This window comes from Oncorhynchus nerka, linkage group LG17 (genome assembly GCF_034236695.1).
Source record: "Oncorhynchus nerka isolate Pitt River linkage group LG17, Oner_Uvic_2.0, whole genome shotgun sequence".
In the NCBI taxonomy this organism is placed as follows: domain Eukaryota; kingdom Metazoa; phylum Chordata; class Actinopteri; order Salmoniformes; family Salmonidae; genus Oncorhynchus; species Oncorhynchus nerka.
In genome coordinates this window covers 28,048,101-28,066,011 of record NC_088412.1, presented here as the reverse complement: position 1 = coordinate 28,066,011, position 17,911 = coordinate 28,048,101, and the positions used below count along the sequence as shown (strand labels likewise).

Sequence of the window (17,911 nt, the reverse complement as noted above, 5' to 3'; positions counted from 1 at the left end):
TATTTGACAGCTTAGGCCTATATGTTCCCATGCTAATTGTATGGATGGATATGCAACTGTGCTGTTGTGCACACATTTTGTTGGTGCCTTATATGTAATCTTTGCTTTTTGAATTATAAGTTCTTATTACAGTATTTTATGGCATATTCATTACACCAAACTGGGTTTGCATGATTAAAATATATAATAACATTTCTGTTTTAGATATAGTAGTACAGAGTTCAGTAACCTGTTCTGTAAGTGTTTTTTGGTTCAGATGGGAACCCTCTCTTTTCCCATCTACACTCAAAAATTATATTTGACATATTGAATGAAAAATAACTGCACCGTTTTTTAGTTTCTAGTGAAGCTTTTAGGACCTGCTTGGTTGCTCTCTTGTGAAAGCAAATAGGCCTTCATTGCAACCATGTATTTTCCTGTAAGTCTGAAACAAAAGGTTCTACTTCCTTTTTGTTCCAAATGGTTTGCTCTTTGTGTGTCTTAAAGCTAAACGCAGTGGCCAAAGGCAACCTCTCAAATGACATTGTAGAAAACATTAGGAACACCTACCTAATATTGAGTTGCACCCCCTTTTTGACCTCAGAACAGCCTGAATTTGTTGGGGTATGGACTCGACAAGGTGTCGAAAGCGTTCCACAGGGATGCTGGCCCATGTTGACTCCAATGCTTCCCACAGGTGTGTGGTGGACCATTCTTGAGACGCTGGACACTGTTGAGCACAAAACGCCGTCTGGCACCTACTACCATACCCCTGTTTAAAGGCACTTAAATATTTTGTCTTGCCTATTCACCCAATGACACGCAATCCATGTCTCAAGGCTTAAAATCCTTCTTTAACCCGTCTCCTCCCCTTCACCCACACTGATTTTGAAGTGGAATTAACAAGTGACATCAATACGGGATCACAAGTTTTACCTGGATTCACCTGTTTAGACTATTTCAACGAAAGAGAATGTTTTGTACACTGTATATTTTAATTGTTATCCATCTCTTTCATTCGACGTGCACTAATTACTCTTGCTGAGAAATCAAGTCCAATCAGAAACCAGTAAAGTGTACAATGTCACTTCACAGCCCTTTGAACCCACCATCTCTCACTTCCCAGAATATGAGTGAGGCTGCTTATCAATGAGCCTTGACTTGACCAAAGTGCTAAGGTAGCTTGGGGATTAATAGAAAGTGGGTGTATGTCATAGGCATGTGCCTTGCCATAGCCTGGCTAAGGTGGCTCTCTGCTCCCATGTTTCCTGGGAAGAGATATTAAAAGCCTTGATTGCAATAATGGCCCTCTCCAGACCCTTATTGAACTGTCTCTCTGAGCATTACACAGAAAAGCCCTTGCATGCCAGCCTGGCTGTTTCATTGCAGATCTCATTAACCCCGCCTCATCTCTGGGGATTTGTACCAATAAACATGGCTTCAAATTACATTTTCAAGGAGTCAGAATCGATGACTACTCCTCAGCTCTGCTTTCATTATTCTCAGCGTATGCTTTCACTTATTGTTTTGTGTGTGTGTGTGTGTGTGTGTGGGGGGCAGAATTCCCTTTTTAACGTGTAATAATTTTACGTTTATTCAATTTGTAGATCAATATTGTTCAAACCAAGAGGTTTTATTACCACCCGGCAGTTTTATAATTAAAGACCCGTTGCAATATCAGACATTATTGCGTGAGTGTCTGCGTTCAAGTGAATGTGGAGGGGAAAAAATTCAGTCACAGATAAACGACATCTACATATTTGTTAGATTACAGGCGTTATATTGGTGATGGCATAGTCATGTACTGTACACTGCTGGAGCAGCTCTCTGGAGTTAAAGATCATTTCACAAGCTCCGCTGGGCGCCACCTCCGCCAGCCACTCCAACCCACACAGCCTTTTGGCAACCAATTGCCAAGAGTCACTTTCATTTAGATCCTTGTGAATGTTGAAAATATAAGGCTTTGAATTGTCTAATTTATAGATTTAGCAGCTAATTGATTGACTTATTTGACCTACGTTTTTTTTATAATTGTGCTTTACGCTCAAATTGAAATGTTCTATGATTGTTGGGTTGCTTTTCTTTTTTTTGTTCATGAAAGCAAACCGGGTAGGAGCTTACTTTTGAAATTAGAAATTAGTTATTTATTTCCGTACTTCACGTCCCTGGTACTGTGCCTACATTGTGTGTAGCGCCACAAAAGGTTAGCCTACATAAAAATGACATCCGAGCAGGAAGAAACCTCTTGTTTTGGTTGGCAATGTGATTCGGTGAGGTAACTTGATATTTCAAATGGAAAGGAAGTGAAATATAATGACAGAGAGTAAAGGGAAATGCAAGCAACCTGGCCACAGAAATGAGAGGGTGATGCTCATTTGGCAGTATAAGCCTATATCCATGGTGCCTTACATTATGATGAAGCTGATGCTCAAATCAAAAGATGTTTGGGATTGGCTGGGATGAAAAACCAATAAAGGCACATTTATGAGGAAACAGTTGTTCCTTGAGGTAAAGGGCCGTTGACTCCCTTGGTGTGAAAGATGATTGGTCTGTTGTGAGACCTTCTTATTACAATTTCCTTCCTTCACATCTCTGAGAAATCAAGCCGAGCCAGGCGGTAGGCGCTCTGGCCGTTCTGATTGACAGGGCGATCCTGCACCTTTGGGAGTGATTGACAGACAGTGGGACATCCTTATTAGACTCTCTTGTTTTCTCTGCTGCCATAATTGCTGACATTTATCCAGTGTTTCATGGTGTTTGCTAATGTATTAATGCAGCCACTCTCAGAGGGCTCCGCGCCCGTCGCCGAGTCTCCCGGCTTTTAATGGATTCTCTAGTTGACAGGCCCGTGCAGGCTTATTGGGGCCTGCTGGTTGCCATAGCGACAGGGCTCAGTGATAAGCTGAGAGAGAGCCCCCTGTGATTGCTGTCTTTAGGTGACATTCAGTGGGCCTAGACTCTGAGGGGGACATGAGCTCTTTGGAGGAGAGACTGTGTAGGCGGTCTCTATCCATCGCCCTCTAATGACCAAATACATTTGCTAATGCTACTTTGAGTCAGGGCTAAAAGTAAGGCGGTCTGGTACCGTGTCCCAGCAAAATAGATAGTGGGGGGTTAGGCTCATGTTTTACCGGTACGGCTATCACAATAATTCCAACAAAATGTCAAAAACTGTAGGCTATTACACAATTCTTTGTCATTAGTGTATGTCAGAGGCATGAAAAGTGAGCGAATGGACTTGAATACAGGTGAGGTGGTATAGCCTATGCTCCACATTTTGCGAAGGCAGAGATGGGTGGCCGACAACACGCTCGCGGACATGAGTATACCCATACTTTCTGGCCTAATGACATTTGCCAAATGTCATTACACTTTTTGGTGTTTTGTGTAACAGATGTCTTCTATTCACCACTGTTTTAGAGGATGAAATGTGCACGGGTAGCCTAGTAAAGAGCCCTTTTGAAGTGATTATTTCACATTTGGAAGAGAACATGACTGGTTGTTTGCCACAATAAAAGGTAATAAGTTGTAAAAGTTAAATGTAAAATCTTTACGACCTGGCCCACACAGATCCTATGGAATTAATAGTGATTCTATATGTATTTCTATGATAAGGCCCACATTTTTTTTGGTGCATGTGCGAGCACACACACAGGTCCCGTGCCGGGAAGAAATTTCATTTACTTTCACCCCTGCATTGATTGCTCTAATACATTAAAACAATTAAAAAATCATCCAAAGTGTTCCTCATTATCTTGGCCACTTCTTGGATCCCCTAGTCTGTGAGCATAGTGGTAGGCATGTGACAATTATGGAATTTGGAGTAATGTGGCAAATGGCCACAGTTGCCTATTTTTTTTTTAGCTTGAAATGCACCTTCTCCTAAAATGGAATTATTTAGAAGTTTGACGATTTATTTGAGTTCACGGTTATTGTCCATGATTGTCGGTTCTACGATAATTGTGCCAGGGCTACATGGTGGTAAAACACCCCGCTGTTGATCCAGCAGCAGACCGGCATTCCTTTCCCACTGTGACTCTCTGTGGAGAAGCCGGAGATCAGAGTTGCCTGTGTGAACCTCACACACTTGGTGCAGGACCCCTGATCCTAATCAGGAGTGACATATCTGCAGCAGCAAGGACGAACCTGAAAAGGGACCAACAGGTGTTTAGGGTGGGGCTTCTTTATTCTTTTCTTCTCTTCTCCTCCGTCTTTATTTTCTCTTTCTCAGGCTCTGTTGTCCCCCTTCATCAAAGAGTTGTTGAACAAGGTGCTATTGGGGCTCTGGGTGCCGTCAGTGCAGCTGTCAGTGGTAATTATCTCACTCACAGCCAGAGACCTAATCCAAACACTGCCTGAAAAAAAAGAAACAGAAAGAGAATAAGAGAAAGAGGGAGAGAGGGAAAGAAAGAGAGCCAGCGAGGGGGGCTGAGAGAATTATTTCCCTGCTTCGCTCCCCAATGCTTAGAAGCTTCAATGCAAGTGTTAATTAAAAGAATCCAAAAAAGAGGAGCTTGTTCATTGTGTTGGGATGGAAGAGAAGGTCAGTGTGGGGGGGGTTAACCTCTCCCCTATGCCTTGCGGCGTTCCGTCACAGAGCTGTGGAGCTGCACTTGTCCCAAAGCATCAGTGGAAGGCACAGGGTCAAAGCTTGGCTTGGGTGAGCGCTCAACTTTTATTCCTTTTTTTGGGCACACATGTCATCCCTCCCCTCAAGGTCCCTCATTGACTGGGGAAGTGATCAACTTTATTTCTACACATATTAGGGCCTCGGAAGAGGAAAGCCTCTTATTGTCAAGGGGGTCCACTCGGCCGCTGTTAAATTCTCACGTTTGATTGCCACTCGATTGTCGAGGCTAGAGGAAAAGAGCATGGCATTCCTTCACATCTCAAAGCCGTCGTCGCTGTCCTGCTCAATGGGTCAGCCTCTCAAACCCCTGTGTCAATCATTTTCTTTAACAGCACTTTGCTTTCTTTGGTCCACTGTTTGGAAATGTGCTATTTCAAACCAACAAAGTGTGTCAACCTAACTCAATTTACAGTCTAGAATATGTCCATCCAATTCCTTTTTATAAATTGATAAAATCAACATGGCTACATAATGTCTCCACCATTTCCTATGACCGAAAACAGCTTCTTGCATCTCCGCCTGATACGGCAACTGGGGCCTAGCTCCCTGCCATCCAGAACCTCCATACCAGGCACAAATTGTCAGACTCCAGCCACCCAGGCCATAGACTGTTCTCTCTGCTACCGCAGGACCCTGAACCAACAGGACCCTGAACAGCTTCTACCTCCAAGCCAAAAGACTGCGAAATAGTTAGCCAGGTGGCTACCTGACAATCTGCATTGACCTTTTTGCAATAACTCTCTTGACTAATCACATATGCTGCTGCTACTGTTTATCTATCCTGTTGCCTAGTCACTTTATTCCTAGTTATATGTGCATATTTCCCTCAATTACCTCGTATCCCTGCACATCGACTCGGTACTGGTACCCTATGTATGTAGTGAAGTTATAGTTAAGCATTGTGTACTTATTACTTGTTATGTGTATAGACTGTCATTACTTTTCTATTTCTCTAATTACTTTTTTTCTGCATTGTTGGGAAAGGCCTCTAAGTAAGCATGTCACTGTTAGTGTACACTTGTTTACAAATCATGTGATTTAATAAAATAAAATTGTACTTACCCTGGCACCTCCATTACCTTGTACCCCTGCACATCGACTCAGTACTGGTACTCCCTGTAAATAGCTTGTTATTGTTATTAGTTATTTACTGTATATTTGTTTTTTGCTTAGCCGTTTAGCGAGTGGGAATTTGAAGTACAATGGTCAAGAGAGAACCTTATTTCTAGCGCCAGAAGTAATTAACAGTAAATTCTCAAATGACTGATGGCTCTCTCTGATATTTGGGCATGTTGTTTTTATAAGCCAGAAAAGCATGTGGTGACCGAGGACGAGTGGTTACGCTATTTTCTGGCTGAATCACTTTAAAAGAGATGTGGAAAACTCCAGCAGTCACTCTGCTTTTGAAACTCAATTGCTGTTGCATGGCATTGGCTCCTGATTCAACAATTCCCAGCTGGTCTTTGTTGGCTATAGCACCTGACAATAGCAAAGATTTCCACCCCCTGCTGTTGACTGCCAGGGACTCTCCCTTTTATCTGTCAGTGTGTCAATCACAGCATTCTGTTGAAACCTCCCAGTTAATGCCACGCGTTTCTCAAGCGGTGAACGAGTAGGTCCATTTTTACAGTATTAATGAACTACAGTCGATGAGTGATGACTTGGTTTGCTAATGTTGATTATGAACAGATTAAAACACAGTATTGCTGAGAAGCGATTGTTTGACAATGCTTTTATTCATGCTCTTTGATATTGTCAGTGATGGTTTTTCGTTGAGGTCAGATTCAGATCGACCTTACATGCGCTCAATTCTGTTTTAGACTGTCATACTTAAAAATGAAATAATGAAAGCCTTTTAACACATGCCGTATTGATTTATGGCTGTGATCATCCCTTTCTCGGAGGGCAGGTTAGTGAGCAACACTGAGGTAAAAAGATGGATGCTAGTGTTGCACAGTATACTGAAACTTTTGTACCTTTTTGATACTTGAACGCGAAAAACGATTCGGTATTCCAATTTGTTACTTTTGGTACTTCTGTCATGTGTGTCACGTCGTCTACTGATTTTGAGAGAGGATCAAGTCAATCAGCGCAGCCGAATTCCCCTTATTATAACGCACCGTGCCTGCACCACTTACTGCTAGCTCTATCCTGTCCTGAGAAACCACTGCACTGGGAGTCGGCCGCATAGAAGTTAACAACACTTAAATAATGCAACATGGCATGTAGAATTGTTTAAATTGTTAATTACTGTTCACAAAACAATGTCCGTTACCGTCTAGAAACTTTACAATCAGTGCCGTATTAAGAAATCATAGGCCCCGGGGCTTTGTTTTCTTAATAGGTCTCATGCCCCCCTTTCTGGCACACCCATCATTTTCTGTAAACAAATATGTGCACCAAGACGCATTTCGATGCGTGGTAAATTTACTGTTGAAGAAGAAGCCCCTTTTATAATAAAGCCATCGACGTTTGCTATGTGTCGTAGGCTACAGTTGAGCGCAGGCGTTTTTACAATTTCCACACGAGGATCATTTTTTTTTTTTGGCCTGGTGCAAACATTTAACACCTGCTCTTTCCTTGACTTAGACTGACCAGGTGAATTGAACTGACTGTGTGTGAATGACATTGTCTTAATGAGACCGCACACATTTTTACATAGATAATAATATATACAGTTTATTGACTTTTTTTTCTAAGGTTTTTGTACTTGTTTTTTTTGTGCTGCCTCTTGGTCCTCCCACGAGCCTGGCCCAGGGGCTTCAGCCCTGGTAAACCCCTGCTTTAACCCGGTCCTGTTTACATTGCAAGAAGATACCAGGTTGCTTCCAGCTTTGTAGGCTAACTTTCCTTGCTACCTTACAGCTGAAGCTAACATGAATTATTGTTTGTGATATGCAAACCATTAACACTAAATATTGCTTACAGTCACCAAAAAAGTGATTTATTAATTTCCTCTCCCCGCCTCATCTCTGGCAAGATAATCTTTGCTCTAGCCTCAAACTGACTGTGTGTGAATGATGTCATAGGTCTTAGACTGCACACATTTTTATGAAGGGAGAGATGGCTTCTTCCATGCAAATGTTGTTGATCAATACAATAAAAAAGTCCCAAATGTAGCCCAATGAAATCAGCCAAAACAAGCTCAATAACTCAATGCATGCACACACTCCTATTGAATATACATTCACCTGTATTATGAATTGGCCTCTGCTACATCTTGATTTACCCAGTTTATCAGTAGAGATTTACCATTTAAATAAATTATTACTGTTATGTTTCTAGATTTGCCGACTGTCAATTTACTGTATAATTGATTCATTAATAATGCATCTTCATGCAAAATCTTGATGATATTGAACTCAAGATCTGTCTGGATCAAGTGCCATTCTGTGACTTTGGCTAATATTATTTTTGTGGCTGTGGTATCATTTTGGTATCGCATATCGTGATACTAAACCTGGTTTAGGTATCGAAGTCAAAATTCTTAGATCGGGACCACACATGGGTACTGGGGTCCCATCACTCTCCTTAGCCTCTACCCTATCCCTTGGTGTAGCCGTATAGACCGTCTTTAATGAGTCCCACCTCTGTGGTAGGTGACATTTACAGTGTCTATAGTTAGGTTGTCCATAAACCTTGAATATATATTCCCCATAACAGGCTGGATAAACTTTACTTTCTTCTAATCATATCAGAAAATCTAAATGATTTATCTGTGAATGCTGAACTTGGATCTATTTCTCCCTTGACTCCTCCTTTCAGTGGGGTCCGAAATTGACACCCTTGATAAAGATGACCAAAGAATTACTGTATATAATATAAGGTTGAATCGTACTATACCGGCTCCGGCGCTTGTCCGATGTGGCAGGGCTTGCAAACTATTAGACTACAAAGGGAAGCACAGCCGCTATCTGCCCAGTGAATCAAGCCTACCAGACAAGCTAAATTACTTCTATGTTCGCTTCAAGGTAAGCAACAGTGAAGCATGCATGAGATCACCAGCTGTTCCAGACGACTTTGATCACGCTCTCCGCAGCCGATGTAAGACCTTTTAAACAGGTCAACATTTACCAGGCCTCGGGGCCAGACGGATTACCAGGACGTGTACTCCGAGCATGCGCTGACCAACTGGCAGGTGTCGTCACTGACATTTTCAACCTCTCCCTGTCTGAGTCTGCAATGCCAACATGTTTCAAGCAGGCCACCGTAGTCCCTGTGCCCAAGAAAGCGAAGGTAACCTGCCTAAATAACTACCACATAGCATTCAGGTTGGTAGTCATGAAGTGCTTTGAGGCTGGTCATGGCTCACAACACCATTATCCCAGAAACCCTAAACCCACTCTAATTTGCATAGCGCCCCAACAGAGCCACAGATGACACAATCTCTTTTGCACTCCACTCTGCCTTTTCCCACCTGGACAAAAGGAACACCTACGTGAGAATACTATTCATTGACTTCAGTGCAGCGTTCAACACCATGGTGCCCGCAAAGCTTATCACTAAGCTAAGGACCCTGGGACTAAACACCTCCCTCTGCAGCTGGATCCTGGACTTCCTGATGGGCTGCCCCCAGGTGGTAAGGGAAGGTAACAAACACATCTGGTAGGCCTGATCACAGTGGTAGGCCTGATCATGACGATGATGTGAGAGCCGGTAGGGAGGAGGTCAGAGACCTGGCCTTGTGGTGCCTGGATTACAACCTCTCCCTAGATGATTGTGGACCACAGGAAAAAAGGAGCACCGAGTATATCCCCATTCACATCGACGGAGCTGTCAAGCTTCAAGTTCCTTGGTGTCCACATCACCAACAAACTATCATGGTCCAACACACTAAGACAGTCGTGAAGAGGGCACTACAAAGCCCTTCAGGAGACTGAAAAGATTTTGCATGGGTCCTCAGATCCTCAAAAGGTTCTTCAGCTGCACCAGCGAGAGCATCCTGACTGGTTGCATCACTGCCTGGTATGGCAACTGCTTGGCCTCCAACTGCAAGGCACTACAAAGGGTAGTGCGTACGGCCCAGTACATCACTGCCATCCAGGACCTCTATCAGGCAGTGTCCGAGGAAGGCCCTAACAATTGTCAAAGACTTCAGCCACCCTAGTCAGACTGTTCTCTCTGTTACCTCACTGCAAGTGGTACCGGAGCGCCAAGTCTTCTACCCCCAAGCCATAAGATTCCTGAACAGCTAATCAAACGGTTACCCATACTATATGCATTGTCTCAGTATTTGAATTGTTTATTTTATACAGCCATTTTTGCTCCTCTTTATCAACGGTGTCAATCATTTCAGACCCCACTGTATATTTATACTGAAATAAAATAAAGTATGTGGACACCCCTTAGTGGATTCTGCTATTTCAGCCACACCCGTTGCTGACAGGTGTATAAAATTGAGCGCACGGCCATGCAATCTCCATAGACAAACATTTGCAATAAAATGGCCTTACTGAAGAGCTCAGTGACTTTCATCGTGGCACCGTTATAGGATGCCACCTTTCCAACAAGTCAGTTCGTAAAATCTCACTACCAAGTTCCAAACTGCCTCTGGAAGCAACATCAGTACAATAACTGTACGTCAGGAGCTTCAGAAAATGGATTTGTATGGCCGACCAGCCGCACACAAGATCACCGTTTGCAGTGCCAAGCATTGGCTGGAGTGGTGTAAAGCTTGCAACCATTGGACTCTGGAGCAGTGGAAACGCATTCTCTGGAGTGATGAATCACGCTTCACCATCTGGCATTCTAATGGATGAATCTGTGTTTGGCGGATGCCAGAAGAACGCTACCTGCCCAAATACATAGTGCTAACTTTAAAGTTTGGCGGAGGAGGAATAATGGTCTGTGGCTGTTTTTTTGTGGTTCAGGCTAGGCCCCTTATTTCCAGTGAAGGGAAATCTTAATGCTACAGCATGCAATGACTTTCTAGATGATTCTGGGTTCGACTCCGGGTATGGGAACGCCTTTTGGGGGCGGCAGGTAGCCTAGTGGTTAGAGCGTTGGGCCAGTAACCGAAAGGTTGCTGGATCAAATCCCCGAGCTGACAAGGTAAAAAATCTGTCATTTTGCCCCTGAACAAAGCAGTTAACCCACTGTTCTCCGTTAGGCCGTCATTGTAAATAAGAATTTGTTCTTAACTGACTTGCCTAGTTACAGGTTTACATGATTTGTTTTTTTAAATGATGGTTTGTTGAGATCGGTGTGGAAGAACTTGACTGGCCTTCACAGAGCCCTGTCCTCACAAACCCCATCGAAAACCTTATGGATGAATTGGAACGCCGACTGCAAACCAGTCCTAATCGCCCAACATCAATGTCCGACCTCACTAATGCGCTAGTGGCTGAATGTAAGCATGTCCCTACAGCAATGTTCCAACATCTAGTGGAAAGCCTTAACAGATACCCGGAGGCTGTTATAGCAGGTCATGATTTTGTAATGAGACGTTTGACGAGCAGGTGTCCACATAATTTTGGTCATGTATTGTATAAATGCAACATGCAACAATTTCAAAGATATTACTTAATTACTGTTCATATAAGGAAATCAGGCAAATTGCAACCTCAACTTGTGAAATCTGTGGCATTTTGTTACAGAATTGCACATTTTATAGGGCATTCTGTTGTCCCCAGCACAAGGTGCACCTGTGTAATGATCATGCTGTGTAATGATCAACTTCTTTATGTCAGGTGGATGGATCATCTTGGCAAAGGAGAAATGTTCACTAACAGGGATGTAAACAAATGTGTGCGAAAAGTTTTTAAGAGAAAAGGTTTTTGTGTGCATGGAATATTTATGATATTTTTTAATTTTTTAATGCTTTACATGTGTTTTATTTTTGTTCAGTTTATTTTAAAGGTTAAAATTGGAATGAATAGATTAAGTTCATTTTTTATTGTAAATATTTTTTACTGATCTCAGTGATTTCTATCCCCAGATGACACTAGCTGCCTCTGGAATCAGCTACCCCTGCCATCACCTCGGTGTGTGTCGAAGGTCCTCACCAGCCAACGCCCGGGTGCCAACAGAAGAGGTAGAGAGAGAGAGAGAGAGAGACACACGCACACACAGTTTATTTGGCCTTCTTTTACATTTTCTATTGTGTTTTGATAGGTCAACAATACTGAAGTGAATGTGTTTATACAGTGCGCAGATGTTCACATGGTAAGTGACAGCGAAGGGGATGACTTTGAGGATGCATCTGAATTTGGAGTGGACGAATCAGAGATGTTCGGAATGGGGACTTCTACAGGCTGTCGGAAAGCCCCCTTGAGTACGTACCTCACTGAGTGTGATGCTGCCACTCGATTCAAAAAGCTTGATTTATTGTTTATCAATCTGTTATTAAGCTAATGCTTTTTACTCTCTGCAGTGCCAGAGAACACTGAAAATGAAGTAGATGCCTTACTGCACTTTACTGCTGAATTTACCACAAGGTAGGTTTTTAGTATTGTTTTATCGTTAGTATCAAAAGGGGTCTGTGCTTCTTAAAAGATGTGGAAGTTCATGCATTCTTGCTTATTGATCTATCTCCTTTTTGTGTTTGCTGCAGGTATGGAGAATGTCATCCAGTGTTCTTCATTGGGACTTTGGAGGCTGCATCTCAAGAGGCCTTCTATGGCAAAGCCAGAGATGTAAGTAACAATACAGGAGCCTGTCTCGGTAGGATGATTTACAGGTTTACAGGACACGATACTATACGATCATTGTCAATGCTTATTTATTTTTTAAATGCTTGGATGGTTTTTAAAATAAAAAGTGGGAGTGTTTGTTCAAAAAGAGCCACCATTTGATTCCTCTCATAAAGCTCATAAAATGTGTTTCACGACAGCTGCCACTTTATTTTTAGCCCACAATTTTTCTTCATTTTTCTGCTTTGTCCTTTTAACGAGGGTTGTATCAACTGACAGCTTGTGTGGATTACTGTCTTATTAGAATGGGAGAACACAGCAAGATGTTTGGGGGGTTTTAGACCATGAGGCAGAGGCTCGGTTGGCGTCTTGCCTGTCTCCCAGCTGATATCCTCTTCGCTAAGCCAGTGCAATATGGCCCCCTCGCTGTGGATATCCTCTCTGTGGTGCAGCCGGAGACTGTACATTGTGTCAATGAAAATAAACCAATATGAAGGGACACATGCAGCTGACCCCCAGCTCACTGCCTGTAGGCCTGGAGGAGATGAGACTGGAGAAACGCACACACATTTGACTCCCACTGATGTGACCATTGGGTGTCAACTATACCGAAACCGCCCCTCCCCAACCACCACCACCGTCCTCTTGACAAAATTGGTCTAAATCGCTCCCTTCTTGTCATTGCAACTAGTTGTTCATTAAGTGGATATTGGAACGGTGCACATTTCAGGAGAAGGGGGGCCGTGGAGAGATTTTGCTCAGTCTCAAAGGCTGACGGGCTAATCACTAAGTAAAACACTACATTTTGATGAAGTGTTTCTAGAGGGGGAGATGCGCCTCAATCCAGCCTTAATGAAAATGCTTTGGGCTGCTGAGCCCTCCAGGGGATCAGCAGTAAGGCTCTTCAGACAGGCCACCCATCACTGCCAAGGGTCTTCTTAAATCCCCTTAACGGTGTGGTTAATCGGAGTAACCCTGCTCTCACTCGCACAAAGACACGCATCAAAATTCATAGCAGTGCCGGGGTGAGGGTTTTATCACACTCAAGTATCCTCTTAAATCCCCCGTAATTTAGCAAAAGAGCAATGAGGGGGAAAGAGGAGAAATCGATACCAGGTAGGGAAATGGATAAACATATTTTCATTCATCCCTCCCTGCTCTGGTGAAAGTGATCATTTTAGTGGCTTTTAATATTTTCATTTGTTTCTACTAGAACAGTTCCAGTCAGGTGAACTGAAGCCCAGCTGAATATTTAGACTATTAGTTTCAACTGTGTAAAGACTGTTATTTTAATGCAATTCTACAATTGAATGCTATTGCTTTGTATTCACTTCATTTTTGACCCTGTTATTGCGCCTTAAAAAAAAAACATAAATTCAGAAGTGGTTAGACTAAATATAGCTATTAATACAAAATCATGTGTTTTCAATCGGTTCAATTTATCTACCTACCATCTGTTAAAGCGTTGATCTGAATGTGTGTTCTCAGTGTGTGGGGTCAGGGGAGCAGTAATTTGAGGTCTTCATTTTGAAGTGTTTGCTTTTCTTGAGGCTGCTGTGGATGATCACTTTCACCCGTTTCCTCCACTCCCCAACACAGGATATAATTAAAAATGTCCTCCCACAACACAGTACATAAAGTACATAAACTGGCTGGCTGTCACAAATGAGATATGGCAGTGTGTTTATCAGGGGCCACAGTTATCAGGCAGGTGTATTTTTACCTTATCCTCTAATGACCCATACTACAGAAACTCATTTGTAAAAGAAAACAAATGGCTGTTTTCTCACTGGTGTCGTGTTGCATTCTCATAACAATCTGTGTCTGTGTGACGTGGTTTAAAGATGAGTTAGGTTCTACATTTTGTTCACAGACTGGTCTTCATCTGCCAGTTGTCACTCTATTCAGCCCCCAGTGGAGCACCTGTGTGGGAGAATTCCTACTCATGTTGCAGATAATCATATGGTCCAGGCCGGACACAAAAAAGCAGCCGTATGTGAGCTGAGCCCATTCTGGTTGCCAGCTCCTGGCCAACGGCTACCTGGTTCACATGGCTCTGGTCTCCACTAGAAGAGGAAGAGACAAGAGTGAACACCGACAGGGTGCTGTGTGAAAATCACTACAGTCTGGCTCACAGAACAGATCGGTTTTCTCAAGCTTCTTCACTCTCCTCCTCTTCCCCTTGTCTGTATGGTGAACAGGTGGGACGATTCACACCAGCGGCTTTTGGGTCACTTTCTAGCTCGGGTTGAACCTAGTAATTTAGTTTTACAGGCGATTTGTCCCTGCTTAGAAATGCACTACAAAAGATGAAATGTGAAAGAAGATGGGGAACAGTTAGAGAAGACCGTTTAAGTAAAACGATGAACTTTGTGATTGGGTGTTATTAGAGAAGAGGGCTTTTCCCTTTTTCTTTACAGAATGTATGTTTTTGAACCTACTGTTTGTGAAAATGTCCTCCGGAGACTTAGCACTTTCTATAAGTTGCAGAGGGACGAGTGTGTGTGCGTGTCCATGCGCCTACGTGCACGTATGTATAAGATAATGAGTGTGTGCGTGTCTCATTTCGTCTTTTGTGAGAAGAAGAAGAAAAAAAACTCTCCTCAAGGCTGCATTTGCTTGTCTTCTCAGCATGAGTGTTTAATCTTTTCAGGGCGTTCAATTGGGCCACTGAATTAGCCCCAAGCTCCTTCCCGCTAGGAACCAGGGAGCTTATTCTAAACCTCTAATCGCTGAGCAAACACAGCAGTGCTCTCCCACTCCTTTTCTACACAGGCCACAATATAGCACAACTTTCTTTTTTACTTTCCCTCACTTTTCTGCCTGTGTGGATTTTGCTTTTGGTATATAGAGCAGCTCCTGAGAAATGAGCTCCTGAGAGTGTTGTAAGGAACATAGGGGGTTAGAAAGAAATTTGAGTGAGTGTTCTGTAATTTAGAGGGCTTTATTTCCTACATCATCCAAGAGAACCTTTTGTTTGTGGCTGTGTTTGTTTTTTAATGAGTTGTCAGTGAGTCTTGAGAATCTGTGGCTCATATGGTGTCTATCCATGGATTTAGAGCATTGTCAATATTGTCCGCTCCTGCTGTTAACCTGAGAAGGCCAATGGCATTTGGTGTAAAATAAAGTGATTTTGTCTGTTTTTGTTTTCTCATTGGCCGCCTCAAAGGAAGTTTTATTTACTCCCTGTTCATTTGATTTTGTGTGTTTTGCGTTTGACTGGTTTGGCCTTGTCTGTGAAAGCAGTCTCTTTACTCGCGGTCTCCTGTCGAACGACGTGCGAAAGCTGTATAAAACCTCTCCCTTCAATGATAATATAACCAGACTCTGAGCAAGGACACTTGTCTCCCCTTTCCAGTGCTGTGTTGGGTGAAGCCCCTGTTTCAGGGTCTGGCTGGTCATTAACCCATTGGCTTCTAAATCCTCACACCTCTAATGAAATACCTCTGCTGTCCGTTTCCACAGAGAAAACTGCTGGCAATATACCTCCACAACGACGAGAGTGTGCTCGGCAACGTCTTCTGCTCCCAGATGATGTGTGCAGACTCCATAGTGTCCTATCTGAGCCAGAACTTCATCACATGGGCCTGGGATGTCACTAAAGAAGCTAACAAAGCCAGGTATGTCTAAGTATATGCCCTCATCACATCTCAGGAATCCACTACTGGAGAACAGACTGAATATTAGAGAATCTGAGAAGTGGATAATATTCAGCCCCCAGTCGCCAACTCCGCACCACCTTCTCTTTAACTCAAGCCCCTCTTCATCGGGAAGGGGGATGTGTGCTAACAAAAGCACTTGTGTTTGCAGTATGAGGCCCCAATTGGGCAATCTTCACTAATCTGCCTCAATGGAGGGTCAGTTCGAAATGAAGCTCACATGAAGTCTGCGTTGCCTGGGCGACCATATCTATTTACCCAAGGTTGAGGGAGTTGTCTTATCAACGTGACAACAACTTTATCTCTCTTCCGTAACTTCACAACAGTTAGTTTCCGATTCACAGCAGATTCCAACTCCTTCTTTTCCACCTAGGCTGTGGCTGTTCCAGTATGTGACTCCTTGTGCTTAGCATTACCCAACTACACTCTCAAGCCTTCCACTCTTGACCCCAAAGCCAGGCTGGCCTCTCCCTGGCCTTGCTCTCCTCCTCCCCTAGCCAAGGGGGAGAATGAGGTTGCGGCCCAGGTGTGATGTCTGCTGTGGGGAGGATGGAGGAGGAGAGAGGGCCCGGCCGGTAGCCAGATGGAGGTTTGATTGGGGCACAGCAGCAGCCTCTTGCTCCGCGGCAGGCCCTAGATTTTCCTTCCACTAGACTTCAGGGCTAAGCCCACCCCCTGGTAGGAGGCGTTTACGAAAAACCGGGGGTGAGGCTCAGACACTGACCTCACTCCTTTTTTATTTCCTTTAAGGATATTCCTTCCCTCTTTCTGTACCCTTTCTCCCTTTTGCTTCTTGCTTTTTGCGCCCAGCTGAGCCTTTTTATTGCAGATTAAAGGCAAGCAACATCTGGAGCGGTTTTCCCCAAGTTCTCACGCACTCATCTCTGCACCAGTATCCCTGCACATTGTAAATATGGTATTGGATCTGACCCTGTATAATAGCGTCTCACTTCTCGTGTTCTTATTTTTATTTCTCGTATGTTTTTGTTCTGCCTAATGTTATTTTTTTTGTGCTACATTGATAATGATTATTGCTCTGTTGGGTTTGGAGCTTGCAAGAAAGGCATTTCACTGTGACATTAATACTTGAAACTCTTAGGTTAATCCTGAGTCACTGATGATGGGCACGAGTCGCAGTGACTAACTATTAAGAAGGTATCCTAATTTCTAGGGCCTCATAGCGTAAAATGAGCCACTTACGTTGCCTCTGTATTATCACAGTCCTCTTAGTTTAGTTATTAATTATTATGCATAAAGCCAGATCTGCTGATAACATGCCAATTGTCACCCATGGGAAATGTCTCTGAAATACCACATGGACACTGAACCTCATACACTGCAAATATTGAACTTATTTATGAATAAATGTACTCTGAAACTACATCTTTCATTTTGTAATCTGTTTTGCTTTTGATTCTATGTTTTGTGTTTTGACTGCCCACTTTCGTACCACATCTCGTCTATTTTAATGCATCATATGGTGCTGTACTGATCAATAATGGAATTGAACTCATTATTCAACACATTACCAGTGAAGGTTATCGTGCAGTCATCCGACTTTTTCATAAGCTCTGTGTATTCAAAACAAGAGAATATCCGGAGAAATTAAATTTTCCATTCAACACGTCTGCACAGAAAGTGTCTGTTTTGTGTGAGTAGCGTCCGGTTCCTATTCCACGTGATTGACTAAAGCACACCTGGAGAGCTTGTTGGCTGCTCACTGGGGTGGGGTGGCAGCAGTCTCTCAGGATCTCACGCATGACTGATGTAAAGACGTGAACCTAACAGTCCAAGGAAACATGAACATTTTGTGCGGAGATAGTGAGCTGATTTAGGGCCTCTTTACACTACTTTGATGACGCCACCTGCACAGAACAAAAATATTATTTCTCATTGTTGCGCACAAATCTGTTTACATCCCTGTTAGTGAGCATTTCTCCTATGACGAGATAATTCATCGACCTGACAAATGTGGCATATCAAGAAACTGATGGAACAGCATGGTCATTTCA

At 43.1% G+C, this 17,911-nt stretch overlaps 1 protein-coding gene across 2 annotated transcripts in view; it reads left to right on the top strand.

Moving 5' to 3' along the window:
• LOC115145006 (FAS-associated factor 1-like) overlaps positions 1-17,911 on the top strand; it is a 94,531-nt gene that overhangs the window by 41,052 nt on the left and 35,568 nt on the right. Inside the window, exons 9-13 of one of the 2 annotated variants that reach the window (XM_029686205.2) lie at positions 11,547-11,642; positions 11,723-11,882; positions 11,982-12,045; positions 12,162-12,243; positions 15,706-15,860. In XM_029686205.2, coding sequence (XP_029542065.1) covers positions 11,547-11,642; positions 11,723-11,882; positions 11,982-12,045; positions 12,162-12,243; positions 15,706-15,860 — 557 coding nt within the window. The remainder of the gene's footprint in view (positions 1-11,546; positions 11,643-11,722; positions 11,883-11,981; positions 12,046-12,161; positions 12,244-15,705; positions 15,861-17,911) is intronic. The other variant, XM_029686206.2, reaches the window with a different exon arrangement.